Genomic DNA, 16,844 nt, shown 5'->3' on the forward strand with positions numbered 1-16,844 from the left:
CCTCACCTTCCCAGGATGAACAAACCTGTTCCCACAGACGAGGCCCTGTCGACCGAGTCACGGTGGTATAACCGTTACATCAATTACAGAGGAAATGCTGTAATTTCAGCTAGTCCATTAGCTGAGAGGTGGCAGCCCCACCAGTGGTCTTACTTCTTTCAAGTCTTGCAAAAAGAAAAATGCAAGACCATAACGGGACACATGGCCCAATACTTGGAAGGAAGATGATGATGATGATGGTGATAATCTTATAAAATTTTCTTAATGTGTTAGCAAATAAGGTGCAAATTTATTTTGCTCGTGTGCAGTAGAAACAGGGTTATATATAATTCAAGGGGAACTATTTGAACTGCTAATAATCAAGTTTGTATTTTTAAAAGAAATTCTAAATTCTACTCTCCGAAAAACAAAATCTTACTAAAATTTGGCTTTACTGAAGATTGTAAACGTATGATCAAAACTCTGACACTATAGGTTCGTTCCAACACGAGTCCCTGACCGTCCGACGCATGCGCAGTTGAGAGAAAGCGTTCCAACACACACCAAACCAATCCCGGACTGATGCACGTACTCAAATGCGGCGTTCCAACATACCTCAAACTGTAGTTACTGACCGCCAGAACTCGTCCGAGGCCTGTGGCATGAACCGGTAGTACGGACATGCGCAATGGAATACATGCGCGAGAGAGGAAACTCACTGGACAGACCACGTGCGTTTCCACTCCTGTTCTGTTCCTTGTTCTTCTCCCATGTGGTTTGTTAACATTGCCATAACCTCTAAGCGGTAATAGTTATTTCTAAATCTGTTAATGAATTCTGTTAAGGTACTTGTGAATTGAGGAGTAGAAATAATAAATTAGTAAATAACGAATTAATAAATACGCAATAAAAATGGAAAAGTATGGGGATTTCGTTGAATCTTCATCCAGTGGAGATGAGTTGGATATGCAGTTATCCGCGCCAAGGAAGCGAGAAAATTATTTGCGTAAGTTTTATTGTTGCTAGTGGAATTCTCGAGGTACTTTCTAATCGCGTCATTCTGATTTCACCGTCCAAACTCAGTAGCGATTATTATAGTTGTTTTTTCTAATGGTAGAAAATGACAGGGTCACGGCCACATAAAAGTTAATTACCGTAAAACTTGTAGGTAATCTTGGTACATCAAAACGGAAACATGCTTACCACTTGTTCCACTGCTTTCCTCTCACCCTAGTGGGACCTGGGAGCGAACTGTGTTGTACATGTTGTGGAGGGATGTATTTGCTTTACGTGTTTCTCCATTGGTTGGTTGGTTGGTTGGCTGGTGGGCAGTAAGTTGTGTGTCATGTATTGAGACGAACACGAACACCAAGTTTCCGCGTTCATGGAATTAATTGGACCTGGCCAGGAATTGGACCCGCGACTGCTATGAAACGAAGGTTGTGACAATGGCCTTTGATAATAGTGAATTATGATGATAAATAATAAAGAACGTGCAAGTGTATTTATTTTTATACCGAGCGAGTTGGGCACGCAGCTGTGAGCTTGCATTCAGGAGATAGCGAGTTCGAACTCCACTGTCGGCAGCCATGAAGATGGTTTTCTGTGATTTCCTCATTTTTACACCAGGCAAATGCTGGAGCTGTACCTTAATTAAGGCAACCGAAACTTCCTTCCCACTCCTAGCCCTTTCCTATCCCATCGTTGCCATGAACTATCTGTATCGATGCGACGTAAAGTAGCCTGTAAATTTATTTTTACGCTTGTAGTTTGGGATTTACTATGCCTAACGAAAATGTGACAATATCAGCAGTTCCCTTACACAGCATTTTCTGCCGAGTATTGGGAGCTGAAAACGTTTATTTTCTTCCTTACACCCTCAACCATAATATCCTTTAATATCATTCAGTATCTCGCTATATTTCCTTAATTGCAAATATTTAGATATGTATAAACATTTGTGTTTCATCCAAATTCTTATATCAAAGACTATAACATTTCTTTGAACCAATTTACTTACATCATAGTTCCTTAACGGTGAAATACAGGCCTAAGGCTTCGAGGCAGATATCTCTCCCTAAACAATTAAAACGAATATAAACCATGTGTGTGTATTTCATTCTTTATTCATTTTTAAAATACTTGTTGCACCGTGTTCTATACGTATATTGAATTTCATCAGTATTTCAGTAATTTTCTCACGAATCTACAAACTAAACAGGGCAAGGTAATACGCGCCATACTCTTTGTTTACACGTCAGATTGCTGTCCAGGAAGCGTTCCAACACGATCAAGTTCGGGACCAGCCGCTGACCAATCCCAAACCGGCGCATGCGCACAGGGCGATGCATGAACCCGCCGGTGACCATCAGAAACTCGTGTGTTGGAACGAACCTTATATGTACCTTTCCATTTTCACTCTGACTTTTTTTTACTGGACAATGACTTGTAACATTAAATCAGAAAAAAATATGAAAAATACTCCTGATAGAGTGTCTCAAAAGTGATGCCTGTTGTTTTATCACAGTTGTAAGTTTCTTCAGGTCTGTAATTCTTAACTATTTTCTGGAGGCTCTTCCTTTATCTAGTGTTGTAGTGTGTTGTTGTCCACTGCTTTGGATTCACCACAAATTATCCTTCAAGTTCAACCATATTGATCCTTAACCCTTTGGCACTCAGCCTATATGCAGGCATTTGCTCGAAGACACTCAAACTAATTTTTGTGATTTTCCAAAGCAAATTACAAAAATTCAACACGTAAACAGTTTAACAGACATTAATATAAAATAAATCACACTAATACAGGAAACTATGAGCATTTCAGAAATGAATATACCTAGGACGTATTGTTATTGGTAAAACTCAAAAAAAATTATTAATTTTTGAAAATAAATTTTAAAAATAAATTATGGTTTTCAATGACAGAAAAATCAGACATTATTGCGTCTTCCTTCTTAACTCTTAGACGTGAAAGAAAGAACATTTAATTCTGAATAATTTGATATCAATATGATGTGTGTGCTGCAATTCACTCATGAAGTATGGCACAAAGTTATTCAGTGTACATGTAACGGTCATCGATGTCAGGTCCTCGCGGTCCGATGCACAGTGAGCAGCTGCGACTGTGTCATTTCCCACATAATGGGAATCACTTTCGGCAAAAGAAGGTCATTCTTATTGTCCAAATCATCTGAAAATTCAAGGATATTGGCCTCATTCAGCCTTGAATATGACCTAGCCATTACGATAAAAAGATGACGCAAGCACGTGCAACAGTGGAGTTATGAAAAGGAGTAAAATTGTAGTTTACGAAGTACATCGAACACGCAATATACCAAAGAAATGAAATAAACTCTAAACAAAACTCATAGCAAGATCAACTTGTTGTATTCATAAGCGAACCAAAACAGATCCACGCAATAATAACTTCAAATAACCACAACATAAACATTCACGGTCATTTTGTAGGGCTGGTGGATATATCTGTTGCGTAAAATGCAAATTCAACGCTTTAAGGTACCGTCACGATCAACTGTTACGATTTAACAGCCACGCAAATGACCAAAATCCGTAAATAGGACAGAGCCGATGTATCGGCGCCGTGAGCTTTCTCGCCATAACCTCTCGCGCCGATAGATCGGCGCGCTGAGTGTGAAAGGGTTAAATCTCTGAAGCTAGCCGGTTGATGTTTTAAAATCATACCTGATGTTCATCGCAAATTCAAGAGCCTTTGATTTTAATATTTCTATACTTATAGGTAAAGTGATAGCTCTTTTTTGTTCAAAACATATTGAAAACACCTTTTCAATGTATGAAAATTTTCATTCTGCATTTTAAAGACTTAGATCCCACTTTAGAAAATTTTTCAAAATTTGATTCTTTCTTATTATTGTACATAATGTATTGTATCTGATCGCAAGACCAGACACAGTGTCTGCTTTTAATTTTTATTTATCCTCCACTTCATGAATAAATCTCACTTTTTCTTCTAGAGAGATACATTTTCATATTGTGTCACTCATGGCTGCTGTAGACATACTGATCAACCATCTGTATTGACATGAAAATGAATATTCAATTCCCACATTATGTTGTGTATGTATCGTGTAGTAAACTGTCATCTACCGGGCAAGTTGGCCGTGCAGTTGCAGCTGTGAGCTCGCATTCGAGAGATAGTGGGTTCGAACCCCACTGTCGGCAGCCCTGAAGATGGTTTTCCATAGTTCCCATTTTCAAACCAGGGAAATGCTGTGGCTGTACCTTAATTAAGGCCACGGCCACTTCCTTCCCATTCGTAGGCCTTTCCTGTCCCATCATTGCCATAAGACCTATCTGTGCCGATGCAAATAAAACCCACCCGTCTGTATGCCAACACCATTAATACAATAGCATGACTGCTGTCTTCTCTTTGAGATTGCTCTTTTCTTCCTGCAGTAACACACATTCTGCATTCTGAGAACAAGAATGGGATAATAATATGTACAACTCAACTTTGAGGTAAAAAATATGTTACTCATAAACGAGAATTATGTTTAAATCAATTACGTATAATTCAGAAAAAAAATGTATGTAGTACAATGTTGTTTTGCTAAGAATTGTATAAACCTATGAATAACTGAGAACTATTTAGGCCTACAACTAGGTTATTTGTAAACCGGTTTAGACTGTATTATGTGTCTCTTTTTGAATGTTCATATTCAGAGTTATTATACTTACTCCAAAGATAAATGAATTACCTTGTTGAAGTGTTTTCTACTACGAATATGGTTATTCTCAGCTACTGATTTCAGGTGCAGAAATACTTGATGTGTTGTTCCTATTACCAACACTGCAGTTAGAAGAGAATTTTTATGTGTATGATTGTATAGTGCATGGATTTGAAGTTGGTAGGGAGAGGTTTGTCCCTTGGAGATCATATGGAAAGGTTGCATGCTCAGATTGATATCTGTATGTTCATATCCTGCATCCAGGAAGTGGTTGGCTAATGCAGATTCTGTATTTTGCTTGAATGTTCGTATAAAACATAGAACTGACACAGACACATCATTAAAGAACAATAATGTTCTAGTACAAACATCACTCGCTCCTCTTCTTTTTCATTACTTGACATAATATGTAAACTATGCACTAACATATTTCTCGCAGGAACATTCAGTTCAGTATACTGAAAAATTAGGAAGAAACAACCATACCTGGGGCTGATGTTAGGTCCCTTTAAACAACAATCATCATCATCATCATCATCATCAATATACCAATAGATTTATTTTTACTCGTCTACATCGGATGTGTTTTTTTAATGTTGGTAATTTTTTTTTTTTTTAACTTCATAATGTTTACTTACATGTGTACAAAGTTGCATGTTGTTTACATGATGGTGATGGTTCATTTGACATTGGTGGGCATACATCAGAATTTATTTTTTAAGGAAATTTATTGTAAATCTTTTGCCTGGATGTCTATAATTTTTAATACCGCCCTAAGCTAGTTCTGTACTTATGATTTGTTTTTACTGCATGATTTGTAATTAATAATGTACAAGCCAAAATTTGTCATCTCTCTCTGATCCTCTAGTGCAATTCAGTTCATGGTAAGCTGATGATCTTTATAAACCTCTCATTTCATCATTATGAGACCTACTCAGTGAACAAGTACTTAATAGACTTATGTTTAAATGTACAAACTCCTTGCTGGTTATCTTAAATGCCCACTGTTATAATTATGGAATCTCTTCGCTTTAGCAAAGAAGATAGTGTTTATTGGGCTGTACGTTCATGTATTCAAAATATTCCTTGGTAACAGCCTTGACACTACCAGATATTCTTGCCTACATGTGAGCTGTTCCAAGGAGATGGTTTATCTGGATCTGTTGTAATTAATCTGTACTGCAAAGGACTGGCAGACAGTATGGTGTTAAAAGAAGGAAGTAGTGGAGAAGAGTTTTGGGGCTACAAAAAGGCCCAATTTGGTGCACAGTTCAGCGAGATCCTTACTTATGTCCTGGAAGATGAACTGCAGTCCTGTTTACAGTTAATGGACCTGGAACCTGACAGCAAGTGTAAGTATCCTGTAAGTTTGAACATATTTACATATGATGGAATATATCAATGAGCTTATTTCTGCTTCCCAGGTTTGATAGGAGGGAGGGCATCATCCTTATTGAGGGGCCATCTTTACAGTAATTCAAAACATCCAATTTAATACAAAACATTTTTGGTCATGTATTAAAAATTCGCTTTTGCTTGTTGGGGGGTCCGCCCTCAAACCCCCAGTTACTCTTCATTAGAAGTGGTCATTTGAAAAATTACTGTAGCAAAACGGTACGTCATATCAACAAACGGATTGTGCAGCCAGGCGACTCTTTTAGTGGCCTACGTGTTTTGTCCTATGATATGTTCTCGTATATTGGTGATTTATAGCATAGATGAAGTGAATGTTTTGATATGGAGTACATTTCATATTTCTTCACAAATTGAGAAATTATTTTCCTCACCTAATAGACAGTTAAAATATTGGAACTTGGGAGGCGTATCGAGGATGAAATGACCTATAGTTTTGGTTCATTGACGTTTTGTTGTATCTCTGTCAGGTTCATCTTAGATTGGTTTAGAATCTTAGATTAGGCTGAAATCTGAGTACAGTTTCCATATATTTCTATATATATAGAATCATGCAATCTGGCTTGCATATGGTCCACGAATGTGCCAATGAGCCTACCAAATTTGATGATTGTATCAGTTATATAAGTATGTCAAACAGCAAAATTAATTATGTAAATTATGTAAAATTATGGAAAATTGCAAAATGCAACTCTACCTAGGGCATAAGGGATCAAGATAAGACTAAAAGTCATAGGACCAGGGTTGTAGATATCTTCATGATACACGGCAAATGTGTTGTCCGTTTTGCAATATGAATTACTGTTTAGCCACAAAACACCTCAAAATGATGATCGGCACCAATATGAAATTTCCTCAATATTTCAATATTTTGCAGAGATAGAAAGTTAAACATTGGAACTCTTTGGAAATTATCCATCGGTTACAGGCTAAAAGCTATAATTTTGCCAAAGTTCAGTTTTCTAGTGCATCTGGAAGTTTGTGTTTGCCATTTTGTTTGGGGAGATTTAAAATTTGAACATTTTGGAAATTTTCATTAGGTTATATCCTAATAGCTATTACTGTGCTGAATTTCAAGTTTCTAACTCATCTGGAAGTGGGTAAACATTAATGTCGTGTGTGAATCAGTTAGCCTTCTAGTTTTATATAATAGAGATACGGAGAGCATGAGAATATGCATGTTTATATTATATTTATTTATTTAATTAATTTATTTATATATATATATATGTGGAGCCCATTTTCCAATTATTTCTCTATACATGTTTTCCATTCCTAATTGGGCATTAAAGTCCCCTAATAAAATTTTAACATTACGTTTATTTGTTTATTATGTGTTCAAGATCCCAAAATTTATCAACATCTTTCTTTGTTCTTATTAGAATTTCTTTTTCCATTAGTTTCATTAGCATGGGCATTTATTATTGTATAAATTTTGTTTGTTGTTTTAAAGGCGAGAGTTGCAATTGTTGGTGATATTGCTTGCAAATCAATTATAGAATCTATTATTTTTAAATTCACTATAAATCCTGTTCCAAATTGGGGACATTTCATAACTGCTCGGTCAGGTATCCCATTATAAATTCTATAACCTTGTGATTCAAAAGGTTCTTCCATCGTGTTTCTCATTTCTTGAAAGCCCACTATTAAATTTTTTTGTTTATCTAATTCATCTGTTAAAGTCCTAAGTCTTCCAATTTTACAGAGAGAATTAATATTGTGTATTGCAATGTAGTTAATTTGTTGATGTGTAATCCTCTTAAGTTTAGTTGGCTGCAAATGCTAAGACTCATTGCTGTCTCTGAGTTGGCTGCCCACCAAATCCAAAGTAGCCTTCTCCTGAAGCATGATTGGACAGGATGGCGAAATTATTTTCCTAAAAGGCTTTGCCATATTGACTATCTTAAAATAATCAATAAACAGTGTTCAACACGCGCCACAGCGCAGACGACCGACACACCCAACTCCGCCCCTACTCCTACGACAACTCCTCTCCTCACCCACCCCTCCATTCCCCTCACAGCAGTGGACACTAACACCAAGAGAACACGATACAGTACACGCCAGGCAGCCAAATCGAACACAACCCAACCACGACAGCAATAGTAAGTATTCGTTACGGAAACACACATACAAGCAGGCATTCTTCAGATTATAATTTTCTAAATCTACTTTTCGTTTCTTACAGACATACATTAGCAATTATAGACGAGAAAAGAGCCACCATTCTGCAGCTGACACTTATGCACAAAAGCAGACTGTATTTTAATACTTTTTAGGCAACATTCAATCACAGCTGCACATATCTACCTCTGGTTACACATTAGACTTGTCATCAATAACTGAAGAATCTATTAATCATACTAGTGGATAAGCCTTACATATAGCAGAACCCTAGGAGAGCACCGCCTTTGAATACAAGCATGGACATTCTCCATTTATATTAGATAAAAATAAGAAAATCGACAAACGCAAGATGTTAAACTCATCTTAATGAAGTGTTCCTAGTCATTATAATGGATTTTAACATGAACTGTATATTTTAACATATGATTTTAATATGTACTATATATTTTAAAGTGTTTATGTACCTGTACTTTTAAGTTAATCCACACAAATTTTAGGCCTAAAAGATACACCCACACTCATTTTTAGATTGTACATATAGCCAGCTTTTACTCTGAAACATGCCCAATTTGAACGTTGGACACATTCCATTATTATGACTTTTCTACTAGTGAAGGTACTAATATACAGCTGAAGATGACTGTATAAAAGTCGAAACCGGTACTGTAAGTAGGATCTTAATTAAATAAAACTTGTATTGATAAGGTGGAACCTTTCTTATCTGTAATATTCTATTTTCCTAGCGATAAGTACCATTATAAGGGGCTGATGACCTGGATTTTGGATCCATTTCAACTACAAGCATCATCGATTCAGTATTGTGTTTTGGACGCAGTCCCTTGGTCAGAAATACTATTATTTAATGATAGTTTCTGGGAATGTTTGGCATTGCGGATCGGATCCACTGATTGTTTTAACTTCATATCCATCCATTCATTCTTCGTCCTCACGTTTTCGTCTCTGGTCAGTGGAGGATTCTGGATTTTTAAATTGTCATAACATTTCGTACCATTAGAGGCCAATGACCTAGATGTTAGGCCCCTTTAAACAACAAGCATCATCATCAAGCTCTATGCTGGCCTTGAGATACCTAGTTCACTACAGATGAGATAGTGGTCCATATCATCAAAAGTCCCTGGAAAACCCTTATATTCCTAACAGATTTCTTGAATTCAAAGTCGGTTATGATATACCGGTAGTCTATTATGGATTTGGTGCCTCTACCCTCCCATGTGTAGCGGTGAATAGCCCGATGCTTGAAAAATGTATTCATAACTACTAATCCCATATTAGCACAGAAGTCAAGCAAACACTTCCCATTCCTCTTAGCTTCCATATTTTTCCCACATTTACCCATCACCTTTTCATATCCTTCAGCTCTATTTCCCACTCTCGCAATGAAATCGCTGATTAGCACTATCCTATCCTTGCTGTTGACCCTGACTATAATGTCACTCAATGTTTCATAAAATAACCAATTCTTCCAACTGCCACATCTACCCACATTATTCACTCATTTACGTGCCTAACAGAAACTATGTTGTGTGCAATAGTATTCCCGAAGAACAATCCTACCCCCCACTCTGCCCTTCCCCCTTTTTTTCTAGTTGCTTTACGTCGCACCAACACAGATGATATAGATGTTGATTCCCACAGGGAATCTGAAATATTTGTCCTGAATGAGTAAATGGCGACGATGGGATAGGAAAGGCCCAGGAGTTGAAGGAAGCGGCCGTGGCCTTAATTAAGGTACAGCCCCAGCATTTGCCTGGTGTGAAAATGGGAAACCATGGAAAACCATCTTCAGGGCTGCCGACAGTGGGAATCAAACCCACTATCTCCCGGATGCAAGCTCACAGCCGCGTGCCCCTGACCGTACGGCCAACTCGCCCGGTCCTTACCTTTTTAACACCCATCATGTACACTTTATAATCTCCTATCTCTTCCTCGTTATCTCCCATTACCTGAATATCATTAACTCCTAACACATCGAGATGCATCTTCTTTGCCCAGCCAGTTCTTCTTTCTTTCATCTATATGCCCCATAATTTTGATAGCTCCCTATCGAATTCCATTTCATTTGTGAATTTGTTTCCAAGGAGTCCCTCACTTGTCAGATGGGAGTGGGACTCTGTTACTCCCATAGATCCGAGGCTTGCTTAAAACGTTCTATATTTGAATTAATTAAGTTTCCTCTTTTCAAGTATAATACTGTTACCATATGTTTTTCTTTTTCAGGTAGTTCATAAATGTATTACTCAAAATTATAGTTTTGGCAGACTGAAGAACCTAACACACAAAAATTAAAACATTCTGAGCGTACTCTGTGAAATTTTTGTGAAGCGGGGTGCTATCCTTACAGTACATAGAGTCCCAGTGAGGATCTATCTTCTGACAGGTTAAGGAATACCGGTGGATTTTATCGTCCTAGCCGCCTGAACACAAGGAGGGCTATGGCTCAGAATATGTCTGATATGCCCACTCCCATTCCATAGCAACTGGTATCCCGACTCTCAAGACCACTTACTAGGCCACTCAGCTGTTGCCCATGGTTCACGAATTAGGACGTGACTACAGTACCCACACCAAAAACGGTTTTGTTTATAATGTCAGTTTAATTCACTTTGAAGAAAGGTGTGTAAGAATTAACACCTCCCTTTGTTAATTCATTTTGTATTCTTTTAGCTCTACAGAACATATTATTGCTCACGATAGTTGCAAGGTATTGAGCGTAATGTATATTTCTCCAAATGCAAGTAATTTTGTCTCCCCTATTTAGCAGCAATTTATGGTGCTAAAATATATAGGCTACTGTTTTCTCTTCAGTTTACACATTTACTTGTTTGTTTTAAATGTTTGTATATTCAGTTCTGAATAATAATACATTATTTATCATTTATGGTGTTATATGTAGTTCTTTCTGAAGAAGTGGGAGTGGAATTGTGCTTTTGGAGAATATTATCCATTAAACAAAATTGTCTATATTACTTATGTTCCAATTCTTGTTGCCTGAAGCAAGCCCCTCTCTTAACACGCTCCCTTTACATTGACCTTCGGGCGGGTGGCTCACTCACGACTAGCATTTGGAAGTGTGACTTCCGCCCATGGCAAATGTTTTTCCGGGTATTGGCAGGTGTATCACCTGCTTTTGACATTCTCTGATATGAGTCTCTTGTTACCAACAGGTCATGATGAATTTTAGAGAAGAATTTGTGAGTGTTATAAATGCAAAATGAAACTACAAAAAGCATTAGCAAGAATGAACAAGATATTGAGAAAGAAGTATGATATGACATTTAATAAAATAAATAAATAAATAAAAATAAAAAAGACTGAAATTATGGCATGCAACTACCAACACGTTTTAGTCAACTTAAAAATGAATTATTTGTAATATCGGAAGCCATCTCTGTTCAGTTTCAACTCAGGTAATTTATAACTGTTAGGTTCTTCAGTCTTTCGAAACTAATTTTGAGTGATACATTTACATATAAACTACCTGCAAAAGAAAACGTACATACATACATACATACGTACGTACATACATACATACATACATACATACATACATACATACATACATACATTATCATTATAGACTGTTATGCCTTTCAGCATTCAGTCTGCAAGCCTCTGAGAATTTACTAAACGTCACCACAATCCTCAATTTGCAACTAGTGTTGTGGCCTCATTATTCTACCTGAAAAAGAAACGTGTTAATTAAAATAGAATGACATGGTTCGTTCTTGAAGGAACATCTTCTGATTCTATCAAATCACACTCATATATTTAGAAATGTATACACATTTATGTTTATTTTTGCTTAAATGTTTGAGAACTAGAACTTATCTTAATGACTTCCTCTTTTCTCTCCTTCCAAGCATAGACTGCAATGTACTGATAAACTGATTCTCTGTCCTTGGTGCGATTCCAGGTAGTTAGCCAGTCCTGACTTTTTGCTATGCCACACCTCCTCCCCTAGGTCAATGACATGCTGTATTTTTACTTTTTACGTGCTTTATTTTTATTGCTCCCCTTATTTATTATTATTATTATTATTATTATTATTATTATTATTATTATTATTATTATTATTATTATTATTATTATTATTATTATTATTCTGTTGTAAACTCTGCAAGGGTTCTTAATGAGCATCTAATGGGCTGCCTATTATACTGGTCATTTTTCATTATGTCATTTTTGCTTACTTCAACTCTTTTGGAACAGTACTTTAATTTTATTTTATTTTTTTCTATGCCAGATTAATAATACTCTAGACTGATCAGAGAAGATGTAGGAGTAGGCTCATATGAGGAAATGAAGAGATGAACAGATTACAGAGAGGAATGGAGGGGAAGAGTTGCTGCCAACCAATCTTTGGATTGAGAATTAAGAAGAAAATAAATGCAAATTCAGAATTGGTTCAGGGGCTGGTGACATTAGAGCAAAACAAACTACTGTATCACCAAGGACTGACTGACTGACTGACTGACTGACTAACTGAACAATTGTAGGTTAAGCATGCTACTGTACTGTATGTGGTGACAGAGCTGTAGTTCGTGGTATGGCCATGTGCAATCATATTTTGAACATTTAATAAATATTTCAACTCTTCGATTACTTTGCAGGAGCCATTTTCATGATGAACTGACACAGGCTAGTAACAAGAGGCTAGGTGATATTCCTAATATATGCTTGCCTTTCTTTCAGATTCATGTTGATAAGATATGCATATTTTGAGTCAGTAAAACCCTTCTTCTGTCATTTCACAGCAAGTAGCCATTGCCAAACTTAGTTAATCTGTAGTCCCTCTTTTTCCTAAAACTGTGGAATTCAGGTAAACGATTAAAATATAATCCTTGCCCAAAATATCTGGGCATTACAACGGACCGGACACTGACGTATAAACAGCATCTTCATAATACTGCAGGAAAGATAAAAACAAGAAACAACATCTTGCATAAGCTCAGTGGAACTGGTTGGGGGGCAAACACATCAGTTCTACGAACTTAGCACTCGCTCTAGTTTATCCAGTGGCTGAATACTGCTGTCCTGTGTGGCTTAACAGCGCACATACTGAAAAAGTTGATATCCAACTAAATGACAAAATGAGGACAACATCTGGCACTATCAAATCAACACCCCTACAATGGCTACCTATGTTATCCAACATCCACCCCCCTCATATATGAAGGAAAGCAGCTCTGGTAAGAGAATAGGTGAAATGTCGCAGAAACCCTCAATTACCCTTGCATCGGGACTGCAAATTTCAGAAAACAGTGAAATTGAAATCAAGGAAGCCATCATGGAAATTAGGAGAAAGGCTTGCTGAATCACATTTTAATCCTGATCAGACCTGGAAAGAAGAATGGTCTTCTTCAAATCCTAATCAGCTGGGTTTAATTAACGATCCATGTAAAGCTCCACCTGGTTTCAATTTACGAACATTAAAATAAGAATAATAGTTAACACCACCTTTCCAATACTTATCTTTCCTTATATTTAGGATATAAACATTACAGCAGGCGTTGTAAGATGGGACATGTTTCGCTTAACTGTCGTAAGCATCATCAGCTGAAATAAATCTTAGCCTAAGAATCTTAGGGTGCCATATATTACTCTTATTTTAATGTTCATAATCTGATGTCTAATACTGTCTACAATGAGTTTTATTACTTGTAATGGTTTCAGTTTACCTAGAAAGGCATGGGCATCTTTAAATAGAATTAGGACAAACCACGGAAGATGCAAATTCTGGCTTCACAAGTGGGGAAAAGCTGAAAACTCATACTGCGATTGTGACAATGTTCCCCAGACCATCCAGCATGTTGTTATGGAGTGCCCAAGAAGAAGATTTGAGGGAACTATTCAGGGTATACAGTGCCACTGATGTTGTGAACTGGCTGAATACACTGGACATTACATTTTAATTTACCTGACCTGTAAATACGTATATAGCTTATTGTAATATGTACATTTCCAATGTATCCTTATTTTGCCATACGAAATAATACGTTTGGATATTAGTTTTGCACCATTTGAATCTCATTTTCAAAATAAATTTATTCCTCTTTATTGCCAAGATGTTCAGCACATTAATTGCTTATCAAAATTTAGCCGTGCATTTTATAAAGATTATCAACATTGTTTCTCAAATTCTGTGCCCACAAATGTATAATTATTGCAGCTATACATTTAAAACTTTATATTTTAGGGACCTTGCTGACAACAGTTTTACTGATGCAAGCTATTGATCGACATCGCTACAAAGAAGAAACGATGATTATGCTCTCTCAGCTAATAAGCGTAGACCCTCTACGTACTGGTTATTACAAAGATCTAAGTAAGTTTTATTTCCTTTAGTGTCTCCATTTTGTTTTCTAGTATTGCAGTATAGCGGAACGCAGGATAAGAGTAGTAAAATAAAGTAGATAATTTTATGCAATTTCTTAGCACCATTAGCTCCTGTCCTCGGAGGCCTGGGTTTGAACCCCTGCTCTTGAAGAGATTTAAGATTGACAAAGGGGAAGGTATGTGTTTGAATAGGTATTTGGCTTCTCACTTCCATTGGAGGTGTGCTTGAAAAGATCTGCACTATCTGAGGAAATGTGAGGATGTGAATTTATTTTTTGTTATGATTATCATTTCTAAGACAGGTGAGAACACAGTCCTAAATAAAATTATAATGGAAGTATTCTTGGATCTCTTTATACTCCTGCTTTACTCTGGTTCATCTGTGAATCGGCAATACAGTGTTCACTCTATTCACTATAGCCATGGAAGATGTGTTCAGCACCTTAGATAAATAATAGAGGAATAAAAATTGGTATAACTCCGTCACCATTGATGGAATGTTAGTAGGTGCAAGAGGTGCCGTAGCGGCGATGATGGCCGAGTTGTGGAAGAGGTTTGTTCTCGAAGAAAGCTACCTAGCACAATTGCTGAGGTGGATGTGCGTGGATCCATCCTTCTTTTAAGGAACCATTTATATTCAAAAATATAAAAATTGTACATACTGTGTCTTATGGCAAACCCTTTGAGGGTCAGTTTCCTAAATAATTATATAATAATAATAATAATAATAATAATAATAATAATAATAATAATAATAATAATAATAATAATAATAATAATCTGTTGTATTTTGGCCGGGCTGAGTGGCTCAGACAGTTGAGGCCCTGGCCTTCTGACCGCAATTTGGCAGGTTCGGTCCTGGCTCGGTCCGATGGTATTTGAAGGTGCTCAAATATGTCAGCCTCGTGTCAGTACATTTACTGGCATGTAAAAGAACTCCTGCAAGACAAAATACTGGCACCTCGGCATCTCTGAAAACCGTCAAAAATAGTATTTAATGGGACATAAAAATAATATCATTAATTATTATTATTATTATTATTATTATTATTATTATTATTATTATTATTATTGTCCGTTTCACTCTCTTTGGGGTACGATAGATCTATCAATGGTTAGCGAGTCGTGTTTTCCTCTCCTCCCAGTACTTTTTCATCCTTTCAAATCTTGCCTTCCTCTCTTCTTCAGAAATTCTGTATAGTCGTTTGGGCTTCACCCTGTCCTGAAACCTCTTCATTTTATCTTTGGTTATTTTCTTTGCAGATCCATCTACAAGCATCTCTTCTGTAATCTGGAATTCTCATAGGTCCTTCTCAGTTTCCTTAAACCAGTTTGGCTTGGTTTTCTTCTTATTGTTATTATTATTGTATTTTGTTTGAAATTGTATACAATACACTAACTTCAAATTACCTTAATAGAATAATTTTAAGCCTCCAATAAGTGTTCATCCTCACGTTCCTTTTGAATTTATTTTTATTGCAGGAAGCCGCTATGAGATTGAGTATGCTGTAGATGTTTTGGAAGAAGGAAGACAAGATGGATTCCCTCCAAGAGAATTTAACTTGAATGGCCATGGACTGACTGCATTATATCATAGCCACCAACTGACTCTGATGCAGATTGTCGACCTTAGTAACAACGAGTTGGTTTATTCCTTACCACAATTGTATGCCCTGCAGTGTTGTAAGGTATCGTCAGTTTAAATATCAGTGTAGAGTTATGTTCTTGTAGAAATCTGGTCTAAGGGTTAACCTTCTATGAGAGTTGATACTTTAATAGTGGCAACTGTTTTGTTAAAACTGATACAAAAGAGATACTTCCAAGAAACTTCTACAGTCTCCTGATGGAGTCACCAGCATTGTGTAGAATCTGCTGCCGGCAATGCAGAAGCCATAGTATACCTGTCGCAGGATCTGTTCCCTGGATGGTGTGAATGGAAAGGTCTACTGCTGAGAAATGTCCGAAAAAGATCGGGAAGCGGATGCCTTGAATAGATTCTATCTTCATAATCAACTCAGAATCTCACGTGCTTAAGTCTGGAAGTATGGGATACGATAGAGCACTTCCTACCCAATTGAGCATATAATTCAGCATTGGTTGTGCCACATGTTCTCGAGGGTATGGTATGCATTAGAATAACACCATCACAGTCGAACACCAGAATCAACACCATCTTCATATTGCAGGGCTTCTGGCGAACTGCTGATTTTCATGGAAATCCATAATGTTTTCACAAGTTTGGTTGGTATTTCATTTTTGGCT

At 36.9% G+C, this 16,844-nt stretch overlaps 1 protein-coding gene across 2 annotated transcripts in view; it reads left to right on the forward strand.

The window, feature by feature from the left end:
• RabGGTa (Rab geranylgeranyltransferase subunit alpha) overlaps positions 1-16,844 on the forward strand; it is a 155,518-nt gene that overhangs the window by 94,426 nt on the left and 44,248 nt on the right. Inside the window, exons 7-9 of one of the 2 annotated variants that reach the window (XM_067151459.2) lie at positions 5,797-6,037; positions 14,443-14,571; positions 16,065-16,270. In XM_067151459.2, the coding sequence (XP_067007560.1) occupies positions 5,797-6,037; positions 14,443-14,571; positions 16,065-16,270 (576 nt within the window). Of the gene's footprint in view, positions 1-5,796; positions 6,038-14,442; positions 14,572-15,845; positions 15,990-16,064; positions 16,271-16,844 lie in introns of those variants that run through there. The other variant, XM_067151460.2, reaches the window with a different exon arrangement.

This window comes from Anabrus simplex, chromosome 7 (genome assembly GCF_040414725.1).
Source record: "Anabrus simplex isolate iqAnaSimp1 chromosome 7, ASM4041472v1, whole genome shotgun sequence".
NCBI lineage: Eukaryota > Metazoa > Arthropoda > Insecta > Orthoptera > Tettigoniidae > Anabrus > Anabrus simplex.